General features: G+C 45.4%; 1 protein-coding gene across 1 annotated transcript in view; it reads left to right on the top strand.

The window, feature by feature from the left end:
- Nucleotides 1-17,117, top strand: part of LOC118362620 (transmembrane protein KIAA1109 homolog) — a 111,243-nt gene that overhangs the window by 84,886 nt on the left and 9,240 nt on the right. The window contains 9 exon segments of the mRNA XM_052486338.1: nucleotides 794-974; nucleotides 4,804-4,993; nucleotides 5,482-5,643; nucleotides 5,788-5,924; nucleotides 6,098-6,296; nucleotides 6,408-6,611; nucleotides 6,831-7,007; nucleotides 14,815-14,955; nucleotides 15,172-15,417. Coding sequence (XP_052342298.1) covers nucleotides 794-974; nucleotides 4,804-4,993; nucleotides 5,482-5,643; nucleotides 5,788-5,924; nucleotides 6,098-6,296; nucleotides 6,408-6,611; nucleotides 6,831-7,007; nucleotides 14,815-14,955; nucleotides 15,172-15,417 — 1,637 coding nt within the window.

Genomic DNA, 17,117 nt, shown 5'->3' with positions numbered 1-17,117 from the left:
AAAGTGTCAAAAGTGTTCCACAGGGATGCTGGCCCATGTTGACTCCAATGCTTCCCACAGTTGTGTCATGTTGGCTGGATGTCCTTTGGGTGGTGGACCATTCTTGATATACACGGGAAACTGTTTAGTTTGAAAAACCCAGCAGTTTTGCACACAAACCGGTACGCCTGGTACCTACTACCATACCCTGTTCAAAAGCACTTAAATATTTGGTCTTGCCCATTCACCCTATGAATGGCACACATACACAATCCATGTATATTGTCTCAAGGCGTAAAACTATTTCTTTAACCTGTCTCCTACACTGATTGAAGTGAATTTAGCTAGTGACATCAATTAGGGATCATATCTTTCAATTGGGTTGACCTGGTCAGTCTACGACATGGATAGTGCATGTACTCATAATGTTTTGTATACTCAGTGTATATGAAAGTAGTTTAGAGACTTTTTTTTTGTGTACAGTTTTTTAAAATATAATTTCATGATGTGATATCTCTCAGGTATTGGACAGCCACTTTAAAACAAACTGCCCATTGATTTATTCTTTTTACTGTTTTTCCATTTATGAATCTGTCATTTAAGGTCAAATTCAATGTTTCATCAAATAATATTTGTTTATCCCTAACGGGGTCATACAATTCAAAATCAAATAGCCAAATGATCCTTGGTATGACCATCTTAAAACCATTCCATATGTTAGCTTAGTATCCCCCTCCCCCACTCCCGGATAGACTCTTTAAGGATTAAGTGTTACCAAAGTTTCTAGAAAGCTATTTATCCTCCTGTACTGTAGGAGTTGTGACCGCAGCTCCAGGAGTCTGGACCAGGAGTCTCCACCCAAGAAGAAGAAGCTCCAGCCCACTTACACCTCAACCACCCACCTCCTGGCCGGGAAGAAGGTGCCTTCCTCTCTGCAGACCAAATCCAGTGACCTGGAGACCACTGTCTTTTACATTCCGGGAGTGGATGTCAAGGTCAGTTAATTTGCTTTCACTCCATTACTGTTATCCTATCTATAGCATGGTATAAATAATGTGTTTAAACGATGACCCATCAATATGATGCATTAAATGGTAGGAACTATATTGCCATTGATGATTTTAAGAGTTAAACTATTCTGATACGTAACTATTTAGGGATATAATGTTTCCCCATACGCATCAGTCCCTGATTCAAATGTTTAAAATACAAGATCATCGTTCCGCTGGACCCCAAACTAATCCAAATATAGCTTGCATCGGTCAGAAAATCAATTAAACATTCTGAACCGGTTCACTTTTTTTTCTACCTTCCGAAAATACTGTGCCTCAACTTTTGTGACAACTGATACATCCTCTCCTTTAGCATCGAACTAAGCATGTAACTGCATTGACAGTAGATCATTTATCTGCAAGTCATTTTGCATGGCGAACAACCCCAGGCAATATCAGTAGCCTAGTAAAATGTCAAACTGGGCACACCCCCATCAACGGGGCCGACATGGAGACGGTCAAAAAGTTCCTCGGCATACACATCTTCGAGGAGCTGAAATGGTCAAACCACACAGACATGTATGTATGCGCATGACTCAACACTATACATGTCAGCTACAACAGCGACTGAAATGACTGCAACACTTAACAAAGAATTGTAGTTAGTTTCAGAGTGGGTGGCAAGGAATGTTAGTCCTAAATATTTCTAAACTAAAAGCATTGTATTTTGGACAAATCATTCACTGAACCCTAAACCTCAACTAAATCTTGTAATAAATAATGTGGAAATTGAGCAAGTTCAAGTGACTAAACTGCTTGGAGTAACCCTGGATTGTAAACTGTCATGGTCAAAATATATTGATACAACAGTAGCTAAGATCTGGAGAAGTATGTCCATAATAATGTGCTGCTCTGCCTTAACAGCACTATCAACAAGGCAGGTCCTACAGGCCCTAGGTTTGTCACACCTGGACTACTGTTCAGTCGTGTTGTCAAGTGCCACAAAAAAGGACTTGGCTCAGAACAGGGAAGGACGGCTGGCCCTTGATGTACACAGAGAGCTAATATTAATAATATGTATGTCAATCTCTCCTGACTCAAAGTGGAGGAGAGATTGACTTCATCGCTACTTGTATTTATGAGAGGTATTGACATGTTGAATGCACCGAGCTCTCTGTTTGAACTACTGGCGCACAGCTTGGACACCAATGTGTGGTAGTGGTGGAGTAGGGGCCTGAGGGCACACAGTGTGTTGTGAAATCAGTGAATGTATTGTGATGTTTTTAAAATTGTATAAACTGCCTTCACGACAGCGACTATTCAACCTCAAGAGACTGAGAAAATGTGGCCTGTCCCAAGGACCCTCACAGTGTTCTACAGGAGCACAATCGAACACATACGGCAACCCCACCACCGCTGACCACACGGCACTACAGAGGGTGGTATGCTCAGCCGAACACACCATTGGGAGCACACTACAACCAATGCTCCCTCTAAGCTCTGTTGTCGAGACTTCTGGCAGTTTCTATGGGGGTGCCACATGGTTCAATTCTCGGGTCAACTCTTTTCTCTGTATATATCAATGATGTCACTCTAGTTGCTGTTGAGTTTCTGATCCACCTCTACGCAGACGACACCATTCTGTATACATCTGGCCCTTTTTTGGACACTGCTAACAAACATCCAAGCGAACTTCAACGCCATACAACACTCCTTCCGTGGCCTCCAACTGCTTTTAAATGCTAGGAAAACTAAGTGTATGCTCTTCAACTGATTGCTGCCCGCATCCTCCCACCCGACTAGCATCACTACTCTGGACGGTTCTGACGTAGAATATGTGGACAACTACAAATAACTAGGTGTCTGGTTAGACTGTAAACTCTCCTTCCAGACTCACATTAAGCATCTCCAATCCAAAATTACATCTAGAATTGGCTTCCTATTTCACATCAAAGCCTCCTTCACTCATGCTGCTAAACATACCCTCGTAAAAACTGACTATCCTACCGATCCTTGACTTTGGCAAACACTCTACTCAGCAAACTGGATATAGTCTATCACCATGCCATCCTTTTTATCACCAAAGCCCCATACTGGGGCGGCAGGTAGCCTAGTGGTTAGAGCATTGGACTAGTAACCGAAAGGTTGCAAAAGCGAATCCCCAAGCTGACAAGGTAAAAATCTGTCGTTCTGCCCCTGAACAAGGCTGTTAACCCACTGTTCCTAGGCCGTTGTTTAAAATAAGAATTTGTTGTTAACTGACTTGCCTAGTTAAATAAATGTTTTAAAAAATAATTAAATAAAAATATACTACCCACCACTGCGACCTGTATGCTCTCGTTGGCTGGCCCTCACTACATATCTGTCGCCAAGCCCACTGGCTCCAGGTCATCTATAAGTCTTTGCTAGGTATAAAGCCCCGCCTTATCTCAGCTCACTGGTCACCATATCAACACCCACCCGTAGCACGCACTCCAGCAGGTACATTGCACTGGTCATCCTCAAAGCCAACACTTAATTTGGCCGCCTTTCCTTCCAGTTCTCTGCTGCCAGTGACTGGAACGAATTTCAAAAATCTCTGAAACTGGAGTCTTATATCTCCCTCTCTAACTTTAAGCATCAGTTGTCTGAGCAGCTTACCGATCACTGTACCTGTACATAGGCAATCTGTAAATAGCACACCCGACTACCTCTTCCCCATATTATTACTTACCCTCTTGCTCTTTTGCACCCCAGTATCTCTACTTGCACATCATCATCTGCACATCTATCACTCCAGTATTAATGCTAAATTGTAGTTATTTTCACCTCTAGGGCCGATTTATTGCCTTACCTCCCTACTCTTCTACATTTGCCCACAACGTACATAGATTTTTCTATTTTTCTTTTCTTTTGTGTTATTGACTGTACGTTTGTTCATGTGTAACTCTGTGGTTTTTTTGTTGCACTGTTTTGCTTTATCTTGGCTAGGTCGCAGTTGTAAATGAGAACTTACCTGGTTAAATGAATGGACTGTTTTACAGCATGAGCGGTCCTGAGTAGATGCCCTTGTTTTGAGATCAAAGCGAGAGCTACATGTAGCTCGTAGCTAGTAATTTGTCATGTTAAATAGCCAGAACTACTCCAGGAATACATTCCCCCACTATTAAACCACCGCCACCAGCCTGTACCGTTGACACCAGGTAGGTAGGGCCATGGACTAATGCTGCTTAAGCCAAATTCTGACTCTGCCATCAGCATGATGCTACAGGAACTGGGATTCATTGAACGAGGCAAAGTTTTTCCACTCCTCAATTGTCCATTGTTGGTGATTGCGTGCCCACTTGAACCGCCCACCTTTTCTTGTTTTTAGCTCATAGGAGTAGAACCCAGCATGGTCGTAGCCAATCCGTGACATGGATCTACAAGTTGTGCGTTCCAAGATGCTGTTCTGCACACCACTGATGTATTGCGCCCACAGGACTGCCGCTGACTGGATGTTTTTTGTTTGTTGCACTATTCTTGAAAAACCCTAGACACTGTTGTGTGTGAAAATCGCACACACACACACACAAGACAAATCCGCTCAGACAGTTTCAGCTCATGAGCTCCATCAGCAGCAGATTTAATTTAGAATGGAAAATGAATGTTTATGCAACTAGCAACTAGTTAGTGCATCGAATCACATTGAACCGAATCTCAACGATTTGTTCCTCTAATCGTGCCATTTCAAACTTCAACCTATCATTCCTGTATCGTATCGGAGCCCATGTATGTAGATACATATTAAATAGTCTTTAAAAGGAATGTTGCACATCCTTAGTAACCATTTTTCTATTTCCTCCAACCCCAGTTGCACTACAACTCCAAGACCATGAAGACTGAGTCGCCCAATGCCTCGCGAGGATCCTCCCTCCCCCGCACCCTCTCCAAAGAGTCCAAGCTGTATGGTATGAAAGATAGCGGCCCTCACAACCCTCCCAATGCTGCCCAAAGCAAGACTAACACGCTCCTTCCTCCCCCACCCCCACCTCTACCATCAGGTACTGAGAGCTCTCATTATTACTTGCATGCCCTTTCACCTTCTGTGTTGACCTACAGTAATGCGCCACATCTCCATCATGGCCATAGACATCCTCAATCAACCCACCCAATCAATGTAATGCATGCTTGTGTAGTCGTGTCCAAGGCTTTGATCTGTGAATGTTGAAGACGATTGGGATTTCTGTGTTGGAATGTTTTAAGAAGAATTAATGTAATAATTTTGTTTCAGACACGTAGTGGGTGGATAGAAAAAGGGGCTGTTTTATTAAAAACTGTTATTCTCCAGATGAAAGAAAACATAAAAGGTGGAACCAGAAAGTTCTGTAAATGAAAGAAGATTTGATAAGTTTGTCCCACTATGTGTTTCAGTCCATCACTAGTTAGGTAATGGGTCACACTAAACACAGCATATTGTAATTACCAATGTTGGTGTAAGTAGTGAAGCTTTGTGTGACCCTGTCAAACTCAGATCATGTGTCCTCTGCAGCCAAAGGCAAGGGTAGTGGTGGGGTGAAGACAGCCAAGCTGTACGCCTGGGTGGCCCTTCAGACCCTCCCAGAGGAGATGGTCATCAGCCCTTGTCTTCTGGACTTCCTGGAGAAAGCTTTGGAGACCATTCCAATCACCACTGTGGAAAGGAACTACACTGGTATGTAGGGTCATTTAATTGCAAATCCATCGCCTGTTTGCCTTGGGAGAGAGATGGTTAGAATGGGGTTGCTGGGCCTAAATCACCAACAACATACTAGACCGTTGCTCAAATCTGACCCTGTTTTGTCTGTGTTTGTCTCAGCTGTGAACTCCCAGGAGGAGGACATAGGCCAGTTTGAGCCAGTGGATCCCCTGGAGGAGTCCACCACCTCCCTGGTTTCCTCCACCTCTGCCTACTCCTCCTTCCCTGTGGACGTGGTGGTCTACGTGAGAGTACAGGTAACCTACCTCAAATTGCCCACCTTACTATGGCTCGCAAAGCTCATGTCACTCTGTTCGCCATTGTACAATATGAGTGTTTTAAATGAGTATGTTTTGCTGTCACAATGTCCAGACCCTGAGACCCCACACACAAATGAATAAAGTTGTATAATCGGACTCCATGTCTCTAGCCCTCTCAGATCCGCTTCAGCTGCTTGCCCATGTCCAGAGTAGAGTGTATGCTGAAATTGCCATCTCTAGACCTGGTATTCTCCTCTAATCGCGGGGAAATGGAGATCCCATCCAGCACCCAACCTACCGACAGCCCACACCCACCCTCCTCCACCCCCCCGAGCCAACACATCCTCAAACCGCCCCCTATGAAAGGAGGTATGGATAGCAATGCACCTGTAAAGCAACCTATAGATGTGTGAGTGGCTGCATTTCATTTTCTAAATCTATCTAGTCCATAATATAACACCTCTTTGATCTAACCTCCAGGTCCCTCTCCATCTCTGGGTAGCCCTCTGGGCCGGACCCGTCACAGCAGCAGCCAGTCAGACCTCACCTCCCCCCCCAGCAACTCCTCAGGGCTCAGCTTCACCGCCTGCATGTCAGACTTCTCTCTCTACGTGTTCCACCCCTACGGTGCAGGGAAACAGAAGTCTGCCGTCACAGGGCTGCCCCCAGGCCCAGGACCTCTAGGTATGGAAAAGTGTGGTGAAAGTTTATCATCCTGAAAATGTATTCATATATTCTAAAGCCTATTTTTATTCCTGTGCATTATAATTGCAGTTCAGTCTACCAACCTCTCTGTACAGCATGCCTCATAGTGATACAGGGTTGTTCAGACTTCCATCCGTCAGTGTGTAGCATTATAACAGCGCTATGAAGTCTCGTCTCATGTCTGTTCTTTCCTTTAAGGTACAGTGGATGAGGAGCCGTCCTCTGTGACTGGGAGGAAGGATTCCCTCAGCATCAACCTGGAGTTTGTCAAGGTCAGCCTGTCCAGAATGAGACGCACCGGAGGACCCACCTTCATTGAGAGCTTTGTACCTGGCAAGGGAGGCAAGATGGACACCACCCTTATCAATATCTCAGGTGCCCCATCCGCTCTTGGAACAGGTTTAATGGTTGGAAACAGTCAAATCTGAAAGAAGTCTTTGGTCTTCCAAATGGGAATGTTATGTATAGTAACGGCCCAAATTATTGCCACACTTAAAAGAGATGAGCAAAAAATTGCTGTATTAAATAAATAATAGGGGTGTAATTGTTTCTTCAAACTCACTGTTCGGTCTGTATTGTGGTTGTGGGTCCACGGTTCGGTTTTGGTACTGCGGGAAAATGAAATGCCAATACTTACTGTAGTACATTTTTGTTTTGGCAAAAGACATGAAACTAACCCAAAATATATAAAACTGCTGTGTCTATTAATTGTCCAAACTCACTACCGCTTTCCCACTCTATATTGCGCAATCATTTTCACAAAAGCCTCGCCCTACGTCATTCCCAAACATTCTATTAATGTGTGAAAATGTACTAGCTTGTTTAAAAAAAAAAAAAAAAGATTTCATGTTGCTAAAATGCTGTCAGTTCCACTTTAATTGAGAAGGTTTTTAGGAAAGCCTTTACATCTACCACACACAGACAAACACACACAGACAGGGGCATTTCCACGCTGTTGCCTTTTCAGAAAGTTGAAGGAAAATACAAAATCACTTAAGCATTTTGTTCATTTCTTATTATCATCTTGGTCAAATTAATGAATGTTCTAATAAATTCAATACAGTTAGTTGATTTCCTACTAAGTTCAATACATTTTTTCTTCTACTGGGAAGCCAAAATGTTCCCAAACTGGAGATTTAAACGATGATGGAGGATCCTCCCATTCTGGTTTATCAACCCCACCATTCACCTTGGTACAGAACTAGTTCCCGGCTGCGCCTCACAAAAGGATAGTTTGAAATGTGTAAATGAAGATTACTGTTTTGATTACAACGTGCGCATAGACTCTAGTTGTTTTAATGGAATAGACTACAACGGTTTTTTTCTGCACAGATTTACTCGGCATAGACTATAGGCTTAGTGTTTTTAATTTGGGATATATACACATTCGGTACTGTTACGCCTGAAATAAATAATACAAATACTAAGCCATATTGTATGCTTACTATTATTTTATACTAATATAATTGCTCAGATAAAGATATTATGTTTATAAGTAATAATCAAATAAAATTGTATTAGTCACATGCCCCGAATACAACAGGTGTAGTAGACCTTACAGTGAAATGCTTACTTACGAGCCACTAACCAACAATTGCAGTTTTAAAAAATCAGGATAAGAATAAGAAATAAAAGTATCAAGTAATTAAAGAGCAGCAGTAGAATAAAAATAGCAAGACTATATGCGGGGGGGTATATACTGGTATAGAGTAAAGCCAGAGCTGCCAGTCTGCATGGGGCAGCCAGAGCTGCCAGTCTGCATGGAGCAGCCAGAGCTGCATGGAGCTGCCAGTCTGCATGGAGCAGCCAGAGCAGCTAGATCTGCCAGTCAGCCAGACTCTTCCAGATCTGCCAGTCAGCCAGACTCTTCCAGATCTGCCAGTCAGCCAGACTCTTCCAGATCTGCCAGTCAACCAGACTCTTCCAGATCTGCCAGTCAACCAGACTCTTCCAGATCTGCCAGTCAACCAGACTCTTCCAGATCTGCCAGTCAATCAGACTCTTCCAGATCTGCCAGTCAACCAGACTCTTCCAGATCTGCCAGTCAACCAGACTCTTCCAGATCTGCCAGTCAACCAGACTCTTCCAGATCTGCCAGTCAACCAGACTCTTTCAGATCTGCCAGTCAACCAGACTCTTCCAGATCCGACAGCCAGCCGGAGCCAACTACCTGCCTGAGCTTCCTCTCAGTGCTGAGCTTCCTCTCAGTGCTGAGCTTCCTCTCAGTGCTGAGCTTCCTCTCATTGCTGGGCTTCCCCTCAGTGCTGGGCTTCCCCTCAGTCCCGATCTGCCCCTCAGTCCCGAGCTTCCCCTCAGTCCCGAGCTTCCCCTCAGTCCCGAGCTACCCCTCAGTCCCGAGCTACCCCTCAGTCCCGAGCTACCCCTCAGTCCCGAGCTGCCCCTCAGTCACGAGCTGCCCCTCAGTCACGAGCTGCCCCTCAGTCCAGTGGGGTTCTGGGTGAGGACTACTAGGCCGTGGTCGGCGGCGAGGGTGGACTATCCCAGGACGCGAGAGGGAGGAACTAAGACATTTATGGAGTGGGGTCCACGTCCCGAGCCGGAGCCGCCATCATGGACAGACGCCCACCCGGACCCTCCCTATGGTTTTGAGGTGCGTCCGGGAGTCCGCACCTTAGGGGGGAGGGGGGGTTCTGTCACGCCTTGGTCTTAGTATTTTGTGTTTTCTTTATTTATTTGGTCAGGCCAGGGTGTGACATGGGTTATTGTGGTGTGTTTTTTGTCTTGGGTTTTTGTGGGGTGTCTACGTAGTCTATGGCTGCCAGAGGCGGTTCTCAATCAGAGTCAGGTGATTTTCGTTGTCTCTGTGAGTGTTTCGTGGGTGATTGTTCCTGTCTTTGTGTTTGCACCAGATAGGGCTGTTTCGGTTTTCATTATTTCATTTCATTACTTTTGTAGTTTCTGTATGTATAGGTTTTCCTTCATTAAAAGATCATGAATCATCATCACGCTGCATTTTGGTCCGATCCTTGTTCTACCTCTTCGTCAGAGGAGGAGATAGAAGAGAGCCGTTACATACTGTCCCATCAATGTGGATAGGGGGCTGCTCCCTCTGCAGTTTCCTGAAGTCCACAATCATCTCCTTTGTTTTGTTGACATTGAGTGTGAGGTTATTGTCCTGACACCACACTCCGAGGGCCCTCACCTCCTCCCTCTAGACCGTCAAGTCGTTGTTGGTAATCAAGCCTACCATGGTAGTGTCTTCTGCAAACTTGATGATTGAGTTGGAGGCGTGCATGGCCACACAGTCGTGGGTGAACAGGGGGTGGCTCATCAGGAAGTCCAGGACCCAGTTGCACAGGGTGGGGTGGAGACCCAGGGTCTCGAGCTTAATCACGAGTTTGGAGGGTACTATGGTGTTAAATGCTGAGCTGTAATCGATGAACAGCATTCTTACATGGGTATTCTTACATGGGTATTCCTCTTGTCCAGATGGGTTAGGGCAGTGTGATGGCGATTGCGTTGTCTGTGGACCTATTGGGGCGGCAAGCAAATTGGAGTGGGTCTAGGGTGTCCGGTAGGGTGGAGGTGATATGGTCCTTGACTAGTCTCTCAAAGCACTTGATGATGACGGAAGTGAGTGCTACAGGGCGGTAGTCATTAAGCTCAGTTACCTTAGCTTTCTTGGGAACAGGAACAATGGTGGCCCTCTTGAAGCATGTGGGAACAGCAGCCTGGGATAGGGATTGATTGAATATGTCCGTAAACACACCAGCCAGCTGGTCTGCGCATGCTCTGAGAACGCGGCCAGAGATGCCGTCTGGGCCTGCAGCCTTGTGAGGGTTAACACGTTTAAATGTTTCCTCACTTTGGCTGCAGAGAGCACACACGTTTTGGTAGCGGGCTGTGTCAGTGGCACTGTATTGTCCTCAAAGCGATTAAAGAAGTTTAGTCTGTCTGGGAGCAAGACATCGTGGTCCGCAACGTGGCTGGTTTTTCTTTTGTAGTCCGTGATTTACTGTAGACCCTGCCCACATACCTCTCGTGTCCGAGCCGTTGAATTGCGACTCCACTTTGTCTCTATACTGACGCTTAGCTTGTTTGATTGCCTTACGGAGGGAATAGCTACACTGTTTGTATTCGGTCATGTTTCCGGCCAACTTGCCCTGATTAAAAGCAGTGGTTCGCGCTTTCAGTTTCGGGCGAATGCTGAGATCAATCCACGGTTTCTGGTTGGGGAATGTTTTAATAGTCGCTGTGGGTTCAACATCACTGATGCACTTGCTAATAAACTCGCTCACCGAATCAGCATATTCATCAATGTTGTTGTTTGACGTTATGCAGAACATATCCCAGTCCACGTGATCGAAGCAATCTTGAAGCGTGGAATCCGATTGGTCAGACCAGCGTTGAACGGACCTGAGCGCGGGTGCTTCCTGTTTTAGTCTCTGTCTATAGGCTGGGAGCAATTTTCCACCATAATTTGCAAATAAATTCATTAAAAATCATACAATGTGATTTTCTGGATTTTCTTTTCTCATTTTGTCTGTCATAGTTGAAGTGTACCTACGATGAAAATTTACAGGCCTCTCATCTTTTTAAGTGGGAGAACTTGCACAATTGCTGGCTGACTAAATACTTTTTTGCCCAACTGTATATCTTGCTAAGCCCTCTGACAAACCATCAAACAGGCAAAGCGCCAATACAGGACTAAGATTTAATCGTGCTACACCGTCTCCGACACTCGTCGGATGTGGCAGGGCCTGCAAACTATTACAGACTACAAAGGGAAGCACAGCCGTGAGCTACCCAGTGACACGAGCCTACCAGACGAGCTAAATCACTTCTATGCTCGCTTCGAGGCAAGCAACACTGAGACATGGATGAGAGAACTGTGTGATCACGCTCTCAGTAGCCGACGTGAGTAAGAACTTTAAACAGGTCAACATTCACAAGGCCGCTGACCAACTGGCAGTTGTCTTCACTAACATTTTCAACATGTCCCTGATTTGATTCTGTAATACCAACATGCTTCAAGCAGACCACCATAGTCCCTGTGCCCAAGAACACTAAGGTAACCTGCCTAAATGACTACAGACCCATAGCACTCAGGTCCGTAGCCATGAAGTTCTTTGAAAGTCTGGTAATGGCCCACATTACCACCATTATCCCAGAAACCCTAGACCCACTCCAATTTGCATACCGCTCAAACAGACTCCACACTGCCCTTTCCCACTTGGACAAAAGGAACACCTACATGAGAATGCTATTCATTGACTACAGCTCAGCGTTCAACACCATAGTGTCCTCAAAGCTCATCAGTAAGCTAAAGACCCTGGGACCAAACACCTCCCTCTGTAACTGGATCCTGGACTTCCTGACAGGCAGCCCCCAGGTGGTGTTGGTAGGTAGCAACACATCTGCCAAGCTGATCCTCAACGCTGGAGCCCATCAGGGGTGCGTGCTCAGTCCCCTCCTGTACTCCCTGTTCACCCACGACTGCATGGCCAGGCATGACTCCAACACCATCATTAAGTTTGCAGACGACACAACAGTGGTAGGCCATCACTGCCTTGTACGGCAACTGCTCAGCCTCCAACCACAAGGCACTACAGAGGATAGTCACTGGGGCTAAGCTGCCTGCCACCGAGGACCTCGACACTAGGCGGTATCAGAGGAAGGCCCTAAAAATAGTCAAATACCTCAGCCACCACTTGCCATGCTACCGCATGGTTCCCGGAGCGCCAGGTCTAGGAACAAAAGGCTTCTCAACAGCTTTTACACCCACTGCCATAAGACTCCTGAACAGGTGATCAAATGGCTACCCAGAGTATTTGCATTGTGTCCCGCCAACCCCCTCTTTTACGCTGCTGCTACTCTCTGTTTATCATCTATGTATAGTCACTTTAACTATACCTACATGTGCATATTACCTCAATTAGCCCGACTAACCGGTGCCCCCGTACATTGACTCTGTACCGGTACCACCTGTATATAGCCTTGCTACTGCTATTTTCACTGTCATTTTACTGCTTGTTTTTTTATTTCTTTACTTATCTAATACCTATTTTTTTACTTAAAAATTGCAGTGTTGGTCAGGGCTTGGAAGTAAGCATTTCACTGTTGTATTCAGCTCACGTGACAAATAAACTTTCATTTGAATTATGGATGGTAACCGTGAACGAACCAAAAATATATTGTCTTTATACATACATTTTTACGAGAAGGGGGATTCAACTTTATATATATACAGTGCATTCGGAAAGTATTCAGACCTCTTCCTTTTTTTCCACATAATCTTACGTTACAGCCTTAATCTAAAGCCATGAGGTCGAAACAGGATTGTGTCGAGGTACAGATCTGGGGAAGAGTACCAAAAAATGCCTGCAGTATTGAAGGTCCCCAAGAACACCTGAGGCCTCCATCATTCTTAAATGGAAGAAGTTTGGAACCATCAAGACTCTTCCTAAAGCTGGCCGCTCGACCAAACTGAACAATCGGGGGAGAAAGGCCTTGGTCAGAGAGGTGACCAAGAACCCGATGGTCACTCTGACAGAGCTCTATGAGTAACTCTGTGGAGATGGGAGAACCTTCCACAAAGGGAAAGGGGGATACCTAGTCAGTTGTACAACTGAATGCCTTCAACTGAAATGTGTCTTCTGCATTTAACCCAACCCCTCTGAATCAGAGAGGTGTAGGGGGCTGTCTTAGAAGGACAACCATCTCTGCAGCACTCCATCAATCAGGCCTGTATGGTAGAGTGGGAAGACAGAAGCCACCCCTCAGTAAAAGGCACATGACAGCCCGCTTGGAGTTTGCCAAAAGGCACTTAAAAGACTCTCGGAACATGAGAAACCAGATTCTCTGGTCTGATGAAACCAAGATTGAACTCTTTTGCCTGAATACCAAGTGTCACGTCTGGAGGAAACCTGGCACCACCCCTACGGTGAAGCATGGTGGTGGCAGCATCATACTGTGGGGATGTTTTTCAACAGCAGGGATTGAGTGACTAGTCAGGATCAAGGGAAAGATGAACGGCGCAAAGTACAGAGAGATCCTTAATGAAAACCTCCAGAGCGCTCAGGACCTCAGACTGGGGCATAGGTTACCTTCCAACAGGACAACGACCCTAAGCACACAGCCAAGATAAAGCAGGAGTGGCTTCGGGACTAGTCTCAATGTCCTTGAGTAGCCCAGCCAGAGCCCGAACTTGAACCCGATCGAACATCTGTAGAGAGACCTGAAAATAGCTGTGCAGCGACGCTCCACATCCAACCTGACAGAGCTTGAAAGGATCTGCAGAGAAGAATGGGTGAAACTCCTCAAATACATGTGCGCCAAGCTAGTAGCGTCATACCCAAGAAGACTTGAGGCTGTAATCGCTGCCAACGGTGCTTCAACAAAGTACTGATTAAAAGGTCTGAAATACTTCATTGTGATATTTCAGTTTTACATGTTTTTACATTTGCAAAGAAAAATGTAAAGCCTGTTTTGCACTGTAGTTTACCCAATAGCAGTTTTTCATTTTAACATGGTTGGTCCATTTTGTAAACATTTTACGAACAGAATGGCAGGGTCGGGATGAGAAGCATAATTTACAAAAGTTCCAAGCAGTTAAAACCATACATGTTTGAGACCAGTGTAACCGAAGCTGTGATGTATTCATTAGGTATGTCGTAGCAAATTTTCAAACATTCATTACAAGCTCAAAACATTTTAACAAAAATAACAGATATAGGCCCCCCGAGTGGCACACTGGTCTAAGATACTGCAGTGCAAGCTGTGCCACTAGAGATCCTGGTTCGAATTCATGCTCTGTCGCAGCCGGACGCGACCGGGTGGGCGTTGTGTCAAGATGCAGTGCGGCTTGGCTGGGTTGTGTTTCGGAGGACGCATGGCTCTTGACCTTCGCCTCTCCCGAGTCCCTGCGGTAGTTGCAGCGATGGGACAGGACTGTAACTACCAATTGGATACCATGAAATTGGGGAGAAAAGGGGGTTTAAAAAAGACATGACAATAACGTGGCTATTTGCATGATAATTTATTGTTACCCCAAATTCCATAATCGTCACAGCCCTACATCCAATATAGTTTAGTATTTGTAATATTTTGAATGTGACTGTATATCTTGTCACTAAAACTGATCCATTTTGATCAATTAATTCCCCTCCACAGAAACTTAGATTCCTGGCCAACTTTGAGTGTTTTTTCTCTCTCTTCTCAGCTGTGTGTGACATTGGCTCGGCCTCCTTCAAGTATGACATGCGGAGGCTAAGTGAGATCCTGGCCTTCCCCAGAGCCTGGTATCGGCGCAGCATCGCCAGACGCCTCTTCCTGGGAGACCAGACCATCAACATGCCAACAGGTTGGGATGTTGGGAAATACACACCTCCTTAATAGGCCTTTGCACACTTATGGCTCCATTTTCCTCATGCAATAATTGATCAACATTTTTACTCTGTTCCCTTTCAATCTCTAACTCTGCTAATGTCGGTCCCCTTTAAAACAGTATGCATTTTTCCCAAAACTATGTTTACATTTGAAAATATGCCCTTTACCTCAACCTGCTTCTCTCTTCCAGCCTCGGGTCCTACCACCCCGGACTCTGTAGAGAACATGACCCAGCACCTGTCACCAGAATCCAGCCGTAAAGCCTACTGGAGGACCTGGGATGGTAGCACTGGGCAGTACATGCCTCAGTCCCCCAACGTGTTCTCTGACCACTCCACTGGGAGTAACATGTCCCCCGGGGGCCTGTCCTCCCACCTCAAGTCCCCAGCCCCCGGACGCACCAGGAGCGTCTCTGATTCCTCCGCCCCCAGAAGAGGTACCAGCTCAAAAATGAGTGCTCAACAGCACCAAGGAACGACACGATCGGATTAAAGCAGTGTTATAGCTGTTTTTTTTAGCTTAGTGTAGAGATAATTTTCACAACGTAGGCTTAAAATGCAGTAGGAATAATGAAGGAATACTATATCCCTCATTTATACTTGAGCTAGTGTGTACTCTTTGACACTTTTAGATTAGGATTAACTCTCTCTAATTTAGACAAATACAGTGGGGAGAACAAGTATTTGATACACTGCCGATTTTGCAGGTTTTCCTACTTACCAAGCATGTAGAGGTCTGTAATTTTATCATAGGTACACTTCAACTGTGAGAGACGGAATCTAAAACAAAAATCCAGAAAATCACATTGTATGATTTTGAAGTAATTAATTAGCATTTTATTGCATGACATACAGTGGGGCAAAAAAGTATTTAGTCAGCCACCAATTGTGCAAGTTCTCCCACTTAAAAAGATGAGAGAGGCCTGTAATTTTCATCATAGGTACACTTCAACTATGACAGACAAAATTAGGGGGAAAAATCCAGAAAATCACATTGTAGGATTTTTTATGAATTTATTTGCAAATGATGGTGGAAAATAAGTAAAATAACTGCACCTGTTTGAACTCGTTACCTGTATAAAAGACACCTGTCCACACACTCAATCAAACAGACTCCAACCTTTCCACAATGGCCAAGACCAGAGAGCTGTGTAAGGACATCAGGGATAAAATTGTAGACCTGCACAAGGCTGGGATGGGCTACAGGACAATAGACAAGCAGCTTGGTGAGAAGGCAACAACTGTTGGCGCAATAATTAGAAAATGGAAGAAGTTCAAGATGATGGTCAATCACCCTCGGTCTGGGGCTCCATGCAAGATCTCACCTCGTGGGGCATCAATGATCATGAGGAATGTGAGGGATCAGCCCAGAACTACACGGCAGGACCTGGTCAATGACCTGAAGAGAGCTGGGACCACAATCTCAAAGAAAACCATTAGTAACACACTACGCCGTCATGGATTAAAATCCTGCAGAGCACGCAAGGTCCCCCTGCTCAAGTCAGCGCATGTCCAGGCCCGTCTGAAGTTTGCCAATGACCATCTGGATGATCCAGAGGAGGAATGGGAGACGGTCATGTGGTCTGACGAGACAAAAATAGAGCTTTTTGGTCTAAACTCCACTCGCCGTGTTTGGAGGAAGAAGGCTGAGTACAACCCCAAGAACACCATCCCAACAGTGAAGCATAGAGGTGGAAACATCATTCTTTGGATGCTTTTCTGCAAAGGGGACATGACGACTGCACCGTATTGAGGGGAGGATGGATGGGGGCATGTATCGCGAGATCTTGGCCAACAACCTCCTTCACCTCAGTAAGAGCATTGAAGATGGGTCGTGGCTGGGTCTTCCAGCAAGACCCAGCCACAGCCAGGGCAACTAAGGAGTGGCTCCGTAAGAAGCATCTCAAGGTCCTGGAGTGGCCTAGCCAGTCTCCAGACCTGAACCCAATAGAAAATCTTTGGAGGGAGCTGAAAGTCCGTATTTCCCATTGACAGCCCCGAAACCTGAAGGATCTGGAGAAGGTCTGTATGGAGGAGTGGGCCAAAATCCCTGATGCAGTGTGTGCAAACCTGGTCAAGAACTACAAGAAACTTATGATCTCTGTAATTGCAAACAAAGGTCCCTGTACCAAATATT

The sequence above is a fragment of the Oncorhynchus keta genome, chromosome 29 (assembly GCF_023373465.1).
Source record: "Oncorhynchus keta strain PuntledgeMale-10-30-2019 chromosome 29, Oket_V2, whole genome shotgun sequence".
Classification (NCBI taxonomy): Eukaryota; Metazoa; Chordata; class Actinopteri; order Salmoniformes; family Salmonidae; genus Oncorhynchus; species Oncorhynchus keta.
Note: the sequence above shows the minus strand (reverse complement) of the source record. Positions and strands in the feature narration are given on the sequence as shown.